This window comes from Haliotis cracherodii, unplaced genomic scaffold, assembly GCF_022045235.1.
Source record: "Haliotis cracherodii isolate W230 unplaced genomic scaffold, xgHalCrac1.p SCAF_1, whole genome shotgun sequence".
Classification (NCBI taxonomy): domain Eukaryota; kingdom Metazoa; phylum Mollusca; class Gastropoda; order Lepetellida; family Haliotidae; genus Haliotis; species Haliotis cracherodii.
Window position 1 is genome coordinate 2838857 of NW_027266264.1, and position 10723 is coordinate 2849579.

Below are 10723 nucleotides of genomic sequence, written 5' to 3' on the forward strand. Positions count from 1 at the left end.
GCGGCAATCCCATTGGCGGCCATCACTCCTGGTTGCCACGGACAACGGATACGGAACTGCCATATTAGGACTCGCTACTACTGCTCCGTAGTGTGTGATGTTAACTGTAAGCGAAGTGCGTGGTCGCCATGCAAGCCCCGCCTTACGGGAAATCATTGGCTCGCCGTCCGACATAAATACGAGGCCCGGTCTATCCAAGTCATTCTCACTGTGACAACGCCAGACACGAGCGTCAAAAGACGAGATACAGTCCTAGCGGAACGAGATTACATTCTTTAGAAGCTGTACTTGTGAGCCGGGTATTCAATATGGAACACATTCTCGCCCTAGTTGTGTGTGTCTGCATGGTAAGCCTGACATAATGTTTGTCATTTTTTGTGTAAAGAGGCAGTTGTTTAAAGGTTCTTGTGCGAAATCCTCTGTTTTATCACTGAGCTGTTGTAATACATATAAGATGCTTTCTTTAAGCGACGAGACCCACGTGCACACGTCACTCAGCTGATTTGAAACATTTGACATTCTTTTCCTTATTTTGTTTATAAACCCCGCTACAGTTATTGAAATGAATTATTAAACATATGCATGTGCTATATAGTACAGTGTCCTTTCTTATTTTTCAGATGTCAACAATCTCAGCAAAAGCACTAGGTAAATTATTAGATTTTTATAATTTTGTGTTAACTATTCTCTGACAGCCATATAAACGTTTCAGTATGTACGAATTATACACATCGTCTCTTTCGTAAGGTAGTTGTGTCATTGTGAGTTAAGTGTCATTGATTCAGGGGTGTTTTGATAGTTATGTTCAACGGAAATATTACACATTCCAACCGGGGGCATAGATAAAGGCAGTCTAAATATAGAGACTATTCAATAATGGGGAGACGAATGGAGAATGTATTGAATAGCTATTTATAAACGTTTTATTGCTACAGATTATGACGACTTCCTCATGCAAAGCGACCCCCACGGCTGGTTTGGCAACTTCGCCGTCGACGAACAGTCAGGCATCGTACCGAGAGGTTAGTTGAGAAACTGTGGCGCCTTTTAGTGTTTTCCTAAAATGATTGGAGTATGTAACAGCATATTCTTCAGTTGTCTCCCCAGTCGGACAACACGCACCTGTTATGGTTAATTGAGTTCGATGAAAAACATATTTCGATTTTCAAAGAGAATTTTCAGAAAGGATAACAGTAGGATGTCTTAATTTATTCAACAGTGTTATTTATGTCAGTGATTTATCAGGAGGAAAATGGGTTGTGCCCCTGATGTTATTAATATTGTACCCTTGATGTCAGCGCTTCCTCCAATTCGATCTCCATAGTCAAGCGCACATTGGCATGAACATCTATCGTTTAGTGGATAAAAAATATTGATTTATGAACTATTGTCATGTCATAGGTGTGACGAGGTAGACCCAGTTTTATGGATACCAACTTCTTTAATACCGTATTATTTTTTTTAAATATGGTATTAAAGAAGTTGGTATCCATAAAAAATGTGTCTACCTTGTCATCTGTCAACTTCTAAGTAATGCCTATCAAACAATGCATAGGTATGACGGCTAGCGAATCTGCCAAACTAGAGCCCGTTTCTCCTTGAACCCATTTGGACTGTTGGTCTACTCAGAAAGGCTCCCCCACCCCCATCTGTATACGTAGCAACACTTCCCTTTGTATCAGAGTTATTCCTGGAATGTTGGTAACCGTTTTTGTGCCCTTTTCAAACACGGTTAGCAGGATGTTTATAATATTTCGTTGATCAGTCGCTGACCTTTACGCAATGAATAAATACTACTCAGAAGATGTTTCTTTCTCATGGCGTGGAGGATTAACTGTAGTCATAAGAAAAAATCGAGTGTTCTTTTACTTCTTCTTTTGAGTAGTATATTTTGCAAATGTTACCGAAACAAAAAGAATGCACTGCTGAATGTTTAATGAGATATGTGTTGTTTCTAGGATGTGGAGGGAAGCCAGCCGATGTCTACTTTGTGATGGATACGTCACGTGATGTGACCCAGAAAGAGATCGATCTTCAAAAGAATTATTTTAAAGAGCTGTCTTCCCTGTTCTACCTTGGCATGAACACAGTTCGACTTGGGGTAATTTCTTCCGGAAATACTCCTTTGACCGCAATCCGCCTCGGCAGTTACAAAAACACGGATGACTTCAAGAAAGCAATCGACATCACCCCAAGAGTTGGGGGCCAAAGGGATCATGCTCAGACGCTGGACTTTCTCAGACGAACCGCCTTCGCCCCAACCGTTGCGAGGCAGAGCGTGGCCCATGTCGTTATTTTCATGACCAACGGATTTTCTCACAACGCCAAGGCAACTTTGGTCGAGGCCAGATTGCTTAAAAAAGCGGGAGTCTATGTGTTCACTGTCAACCTTGGCGGAAGATGGGACAGGTCCGAGCTGACCGCAATGGCCTCCCCACCCGCCAGCGACTTCGTCTTCGACTCGGATGACTACAACATCATCGACCCCCTGATCAGGCTGTTGAAGATCCACGAATGTGATTGTAAGTATTACAAGAAGCAATCAGGACACGCTTGAAAGAACCTGTTCTCTATTTGCCTTTGATGCTTGGGTAAATTTCAATACACCTGGTAGGGAGTAAACAGCTCGGTTTGTGCCCTCGAGGTATGTTAATTGTAGTGTTGCTTCTGACATATTGTATAGTATAGGAGGAAAGCCTTTGGAAGAATTAGCATTTTGCAATGTCATCATTTGAATTAATACTCATGGCCATAAAAACTCATGCAATTATCTCTTTGTGTTTTTCAGATCAGATCCATCCCCCAGTTGCGGAGCCTAAAGCAGGTATGTCATATTTTTAGAATATTATTTGCTTATATAACAAATTATATTGGTTTTGCCAAGGTCGGTAATTGTTAGTTTGTTTGTTTGTTGTTTACGCCGCACTCAGCAATATTCCAGCTATATGAAGGCGGTCTGTAAATAATCGAGTCTGGACCAGACAATCCAGTGAAATCACGAACATCGATTCATGCAATTGGGATGCGATGAAATGCACCAGCCAAGTCAGCGAGCCTGATCACCTGATACCGTTAGTCGCCTCTTAGACAAGCATAGTCGTCTTTTAAGGCAAGCATGGGTTGATGAAGACCTATTTTACCCATGATCTTGACGGGTCGTCGGTAGAAGACGCGTATGAGACAACAGACATGACAAAAGTCTTTAAGGCCAACCGATTGACGTGACCTCACGACATAAATCATGAACGCCTTTTTAATGTATTTTCCCAGTTTAAACATACAGTTCATTCACAACGCAACTAATAAACCTTTTCTTATTCAGCTTGCAGTCCAAAACGAAAAGTCGATATGGTGTTTGCTGTAGATCACATGCACATCGGCGCTGTCAAATCAAAACGCATCCTTGCATTCATCGACAGCCTGTTCAGCGACTTTGACCACGGCGATAATCTCAACACGGCCCTCCTTCTCAGTCGCCCAGCATCAACTGGCGTCCTCAGCAACAGGCTCACGGAAGTCACGGAGACCGAAGACGAAATGGACAGAGTTGCCTTTCCTGACTTTAGCGCCGTCTTGCGTCGAACGAGGAGAGCCTTGACTAAGGGGAGACAATCCGTGCAGAAGACAGCTGTGGTGTTCGTGGATTCTAACGTTCCGCTGACACACGCAGCGTTCAAGGAGGCGAAGCGGAATAAATTCAAGAAGATCGACACCTACGTTGTATACATCGGTGACGATTACAACAAGAACGACCTTGAACTTATCAGTAACGGAAAGGAGAACATAATTATTGTGCCTAGTTACGATGAACTGGAAATCTCCAAAGAGGACGTCCTCACATCCCTCTGCAAAGGTATGTTTTATAATAACTCGCTTTTTTGCGTGTTATCGAGTAAATTTGTGTGTCCATATAATATCTCAGAAAATAGTTTTCATGTTTATTTCATAAAATATATTATTAATATTGATACAATATCAAATCGGTGTAATGCTGAGATACCTTTTTCTTAAAAAAAATCTTCCTAATTTTTGTCTTAAATATGATTCTCAAGTTGATTTGTACGTAGTTGTTTGTTTCAAATTTTAATCATGAAATATTTGTTTTCAGGGTTGTAAGAATTCCCCTTCAACGGAATTGGAAACACCTTCACCGTCACTGTTCCACGTGTACATTGATCTTATGGCAGCTTCCCATTACTGATGATCATACAGGTACATCTACACGACACTGCCAACACGTTGAAGAGAGGGTGTCCCGGTTGATACGCGGGAACGTTGGTTGGTCCAGCTACAACCAGCATGTGGAAACGATCAAGGATATGGTTGCGTGGCAACGACGATGCATTTTCGCATTCGATGTGACGTCATTACTGACTATTGCAATGGCAATAATACCAAAGACAATGGCGCACTCACATCTGATGTATTCATACGCGATCGTGTACAGAAGGACTTACCCAGGAACTATTCTAGTCATTTACAGAGAAGCAATGCAGGACATTGTTTGGGTTATCGTTTTGATTTGATATTTTTGTTACTTTTGTAACATAGAAATCTCTTTCATGGTAGATTTGGTATTGGTCTTTGTAGGAAAGTGGAAATAGCGACCATTTATATGTAACCGAACACAAGGGATAGGTACTATTCGTACCCTATGAGCTTTAATATGGAAAACACCAGGGTATTCATTTAAGACAAGATTGGTCAGCATGTGAAATTAAGCAGTTTTCTCATTATTTCTATAATTCTCAATTCACCAACCGGCGCAATCACGTCCCACTGCGCCCAACCAACCTGTTAAAGGGCAGCTGCAATAGAGAAAGAGCGACATCCGTCCATGTCATGTATGCCTTGTCTCATATTTTGTACTTTTATACTGTATTTATAAGGTGTAAATGCGAATATTGTGAATGTTATATGAACTGATGAAAGTTCCTTCTGGCAATGTCGGCAATACTCCGGTGATGTTGCCTTCTCCTGGTGCATGTGTGTGACTGGATGTGTGATGTGCTTATGTGACTGAACGTGTGACTGGATGTGTGATGTGCTTATGTGGCTGAGCGTGTGACTGTTTCTGTGGTGTGTGATATCTTGTATGGATTAGGTATGAAAGGCATGAACAGCAGAATGACATCGGTATTTCTGTGTGAAGTGCCATAAAATGTACCAGCGTCTCTGGCCTTGAACGAATTCCATGAATGTTTGCGATGTAAATCTAACTTATTCAATTTAATAAATCTTTAATCCAGTTGAATACATTATAATGTTTGTTTATTTTTACCAAGAGCTGAGAGTAGATCGTAGCCCCGCTTCATGTACAGCAACAGGCAAGCAGGTGATATTTGTCAAGGCTTAGATAATGCATTGTGGATTGACGTCAGACTGAATAATGGCTGATGTGAATTCCTGTGTTGAATGACACAACCGAACACCTATCAGTATATTTGAGTGTTCCCGAGACAACTCGGGGCGACACATTATGTAGTGTGACCTAGTCGCGATATGCACGCACACCATACTTGTATGTGCACTGGTGAAGTGAGTAGGAAATGTGACGTCGGGCGCACGCACCAGGTTTGATGTACACGACCTGTTGGTTATCGAACCTGGGCCAGACAAACCGATGGTCGATAGAGGGAGTACTGAACCAATACGATGGCACACAATTGTCAAAATACAATTTGTGAAATGGTCTCCCCTGGCATTCAGTGGCACTTTGGAACCACTGGGACCACCCGATCTCCATTACTTCGAGTATACGTCCCACAGTCCCCCAGTCAACACGGGATAAGTTCCCCAGTCAACACTGGATAAGTCCCCCAGTCCCCCAGTCAACACTGGATAAGTCCCCCAGTCAACACGGGATAAGTCCCCCAGTCAACACGTGATACGTCCCCCAGTCAACACGGGATAGATAGGTCCCCCAGTCAACACTGGATAAGTCCCCCAGTCAACACTGGATAAGTCCCACAGTCCCCCAGTCAACACTGGATAAGTCCCCCAGTCAACACGGGATAAGTCCCCCAGTCAACACGGGATAAGTCCCCCAGTCAACACGTGATACGTCTTCCAGTCAACACGGGATAGATAGGTCCCCCAGTCAACACTGGATAAGTCCCCTAGTCAACACTGGATAAGTCCCCCAGTCAACACGGGATAAGTCCCCCAGTCAACACGGGATAAGTCCCCCAGTCAACACGGGATAGGTCCCCCAGTCAACACGTGATACGTCCCACAGTCCCCCAGTCAACACGGGATAAGTCCCCCAGTCAACACGGGATAGGTCCCCCAGTCAACACTGGATAAGTCCCCCAGTCATCACGGGATAAGTCCCCCAGTCAACACGGGAAAGGTCCCCCAGTCAACACGGGATAGGTCCCCCAGTCAACACGTGATACATCCCACAGTCCCCCAGTCAACACGGGATAAGACCCCCAGTCAACACTGGATAAGTCCCCCAGTCAACACTGGATAAGCCCCCCAGTCAACACTGGATAAGTCCCCCAGTCAACACGTGATAGGTCCCCCAGTCAACACGGGATAAGTCCCCCAGTCAACACTGGACAAGTCCCCCAGTCAACACGGGATAAGTCCCGCAGTCAACACTGGACAAGTCCCCCAGTCAACACGTGATACGTTCCCCAGTCAACACGGGATAAGTCCCCCAATCAACACGTGATAGACCTCACAGTCAACACGGGATAAGAACCCCAGTCAACACGGGACAAGTCCCCCAGTCAAAACCGGATAAGTCCCCCAGTCAACACGGGATAGGTCCCCCAGTCAACACGGGATAAGTCCCCCAGTCAACACGTGATAGGTCCCCCAGTCAACGCGGGATAAGAACCCCAGTCAACACGTGATAAGTCCCCCAGTCAAGGCTGGATAAGAGCCCCAGTCAACACGTGATAGACCTCACAGTCAACACGTGATAAGTCCCACAGTCAACACGGGATAAGTCCGACAATGAACATGTGATTGACCTCACAGTCAACACGTGATAAGTCCCACAGTCAACACGTGATAAGTCCCCCAGTGAACACGTGATAGGCCTCACAGTGAACACGTGATGAGTCCCACAGCCAACACGTGATACGTCCTATAGTCAACACGTGATACGTCCCATTATCAACACGTGATGAGTCCCATAGTCAACACGGGATAAGTTCCACAGTCAACACGTGATAAGTCCCATAGTCAACACGCGATACGTCCCACAGTCAACACGTGATACGTCCCATAGTCAACACGTGATACGTCCCACAGTCAACACGTGATACGCCCCATAGTCAACACGGGATACGTCCCATAATCAACACGTGATAAGTCTCATAGTCAACACGGGATAAGTTCCACAGTCAACACGTGATAAGTCCCATAGTCAACACGCGATACGTCCCACAGTCAACACGTGATACGTCCCATAGTCAACACGTGATACGTCCCACAGTCAACACGTGATACGCCCCATAGTCAACACGGGATACGTCCCATAATCAACACGTGATAAGTCTCATAGTCAACACGGGATAAGTTCCACAGTCAACACGTGATAAGTCCCATAGTCAACACGCGATACGTCCCACAGTCAACACGTGATACGTCTTACATTCTCTCGTTACTTCCCCAGAATATGACGGTGCTACACAACCCCTGTGTTAGCCTTGCTGCTAGATAGGTATTTAGTTGACGACTGCTGGGGTGTTATTCTGACGAATGAAGTCCCCTTTGACTAACAGTAGCAATGCCAGCACTGTCGTAACTACCGTACCTCAATACAGACTTCCGCCAGTCGTGAGACTACGATCGCTTTGTAAACCGGGGCCTACACGAAGGATTATGTCACCCCCCTGTGGCGGTGACTCCCAAACATGGTAGAGCTTAAAAAAAACCCGTACATTTTCGAAAGCGTTCCATGAAAGGTCGATATCACGTCCTAGAAATGATCAGGAACATCTTGTTTACGGACATGTATGGTGCCTTGTTCCTAGGACGGTTTACTCTGTACATGAAAACCCCAAGAATGACAGCGTGTTTACCTGAGTTACTGCCACTGTTACACCTGTAATTAATGCGCCCAGAGAGACGGGAGTTTGAGAAAGTCTTCCTGCCCGTCGGGGACACATCAAAGATAAGCATTTATCTTTTGTACATGCAGGTAGATATTTGGGCGTCAAAGGGGCCGAGGACATTGACCTCTCGCATGTCGGTGCGCCGTGTGACATGATACATGTCAGCGTCCCAGGCTTGTCTTTGTAGACAACTTTAGCTGCGTTGTCGCCGAGCGCGAACTGCTTCTGTGCCACGGCCACTGTTACTTTTGTTGTACAAAACATGTTGACAAAATTGCGCATTTAATCCGACTTTAGACAAAACACAAAACAATAACCTTTATGTTATGCCTCTAGAAAGGTATTGGGTATTAATGATGTCGAATAAATATAATAATCAAGTCTTTGAAAGGCATTTAGAAGTGATGCACATAATGAAGAGAATTTATGGATGCCAACCTCTTTATGAAAAGGAACACAACATTTCGGAGTATATACTTACCCCTTCATCAGGTGAATGAATGATATGAGGCAGAGAACATATATATGTACACGTAAGAACAACAACAGTAATAAGATAAAAAAAGGTGGAAACTTAACAAGGAGTAAGCATATACTCCGAAACGTTGTGTTCCTTATAAAAAAGAAATTGAAATTCATAAATTCTCTTCCTTAAGTATAATAATCGTAAAGAGGAAGCAACGTAATTAAAGCCAAGAACCAGTCTATATGCCGAGTTCCAATACAGCTATCTCTCGAATGACATGTTTTAGATGTACGTAAACACGAAACGGTAACGTGACAAGCAGCTGACACATTTAATTAAACATACTTTGCAGTTGTGAAACAAATGATTGCTTAGTCGAAATATTTTTGTACAAGAGCCCTTGGTCTGGAATATGTACAGGCGTTTAAAAGGTGTGATACTGAGTGGGTATGAAATGTATGGGTAGGACCTACACTGACTTAAACTGACGCCTTGTCAATTCCGAGTGTTAATCTTTAACCTCCCAGTTTCCAAGACAACATTACATTGTCTTAACCCCATTTGCAAGCTTATGTTATTTACATTGTCACTCTCAAAACTAACTATATTCCCATCGGTTAATATAAATTTACTGAAGAAAGATCGAATTGATGTTTGAATCGCGACTTCAGTGTATAGGTACTGCACGTGTTAAACAGGTTGACTGTCGGTGACTGCAGAGTCAAACATCACTCACTCACTCACACCACGATCCAATATGTTTGAGACATTTAGGTAAAATCTCCTTAGTAACACGCGGAGTCGCCTAAATCATCGAATTATTGTGTAATAAACTTGAAGATTTAAACACTTTCCTCGTCGTTTGCTATATAAACTGCCGGGTAAAACTAAGTGACTTTAGTATACACCCTTGTTTGATGGTGGCTGATGTAAAACAAAAAATGACAAGGTTATTCGATGGTGATGTCTTTGATAAATAATGTGCAGTGTTTCAGCGATTGTTTTCAGTCTTGTAATGTTTTAAAAGTGTTTGGTCAAATCCAATTTTCAAGTGTACACTTTCTTTTCTCGACAGTTTTTAAGAATCACTGGGATGAATAAACTCCAATAACTCCAGAATTTCCAAAGCTAATAATTAATATGTGTCGTCCACAGTGCACGCGGTGCAGGGAACGTGTCGTGGCTGCCTGCACCGGAGGTCTGTGTTTCAAGCCCTCCATACCGGAAGTGCAGCTAGGCAGATATAGTTAGGGGCGTATTTCTGCCTTGTGTCATGCAACCACACTGGTTTCCCCAAGCTTTTCCCCATATTGAGACTACAGCTGCGGCACTGTCATCGCCAACGTCGGGGGCGGACGATCTGAATCTCCCACTGACACCATTTGTACAGCTATATATAGCCCTTTGTGACTCACACTAATATTCGTGAATGATAACAGGCTATAGTTGCAGATTAACGCGATTCCATAATCTTATTAAAGCGTAAAAAACAAAACATTTATCAGAGGCCATTGTTCAATTCCGACTAAATCATAATCATATGCATATGTTTATGAATCGCTACCTAAATTGATGATACCAGGTGTCAAAATAGGGAAGTAGATCAGGCATAGCCATTGATACGTCAAATTTGGTATTCTACTCAATATGACTGCCATAAAACGTTTGAAAGCTTTTCTGAGGCCTTGACTGTTTTAACCCTGATCAAACAACTTTTGAGCAAGAGCATGCTGGATTGTAATGAAGTTATGAAATGTAAACACCAATATGCTGGGGATTCTGGAATATTGCTTGACATAAAGGGGACTATGACTACTGGACAGTTGAAGTCATCCCTCTTATCATGAAGTCTTCTGGAGAGTTAGTTTCATCAAACTGAAGCTTAAGTATGGAATACTTTGAAGGACATTTTCGCGTTCTCGCACCTCTATATACACTCCAATAGCCTTTATAAAAACAACTGGAAACGTAATTAACTTACCGTAATATTGAAACACAGTTACTTAATATCTACTTATCTAAATTGATATTACTCAGACAGGTTTACTCGGGGTCAGTTTTCCTAAGGTGGCAGATTTTCAGGGGTCAGTTTTCCTCAGGAGGGGCGATTGGTAGCCTAGTGGTTAAAGCGTTCACTCGTCACGCTGAAGGCCAGGGTTCGATTCACGGACATTGGTACAAACCC

The 10723-nt window shown here is 43.4% G+C and overlaps 1 protein-coding gene across 1 annotated transcript; it reads left to right on the forward strand.

The window, feature by feature from the left end:
* Positions 1 to 220: 220 nt before the first annotated feature.
* Positions 221 to 5243, forward strand: LOC139458883 (collagen alpha-1(XXI) chain-like). The gene is made up of 7 exons (XM_071240322.1): positions 221 to 347; positions 621 to 648; positions 936 to 1022; positions 1959 to 2522; positions 2789 to 2824; positions 3323 to 3853; positions 4109 to 5243. Exons 1-7 carry the CDS (start codon positions 309 to 311, stop codon positions 4114 to 4116), a joined length of 1293 nt encoding a protein of 430 aa, XP_071096423.1. The 5' UTR covers positions 221 to 308; the 3' UTR covers positions 4117 to 5243.
* Positions 5244 to 10723: the final 5480 nt, after the last annotated feature.

What these genes read in the sequence shown, in the direction of transcription:
- LOC139458883 (XM_071240322.1), top strand. Translation starts at nt 309, where the DNA reads ATGGAACACATTCTCGCCCTAGTTGTGTGTGTCTGCATG. An exon ending in TAGTTGTGTGTGTCTGCATG is followed by an intron (nt 348 to 620) that starts GTAAGCCTGACA and finishes CTTATTTTTCAG; the next exon opens with ATGTCAACAATCTCAGCAAA. An exon ending in AATCTCAGCAAAAGCACTAG is followed by an intron (nt 649 to 935) that starts GTAAATTATTAG and finishes TTATTGCTACAG; the next exon opens with ATTATGACGACTTCCTCATG.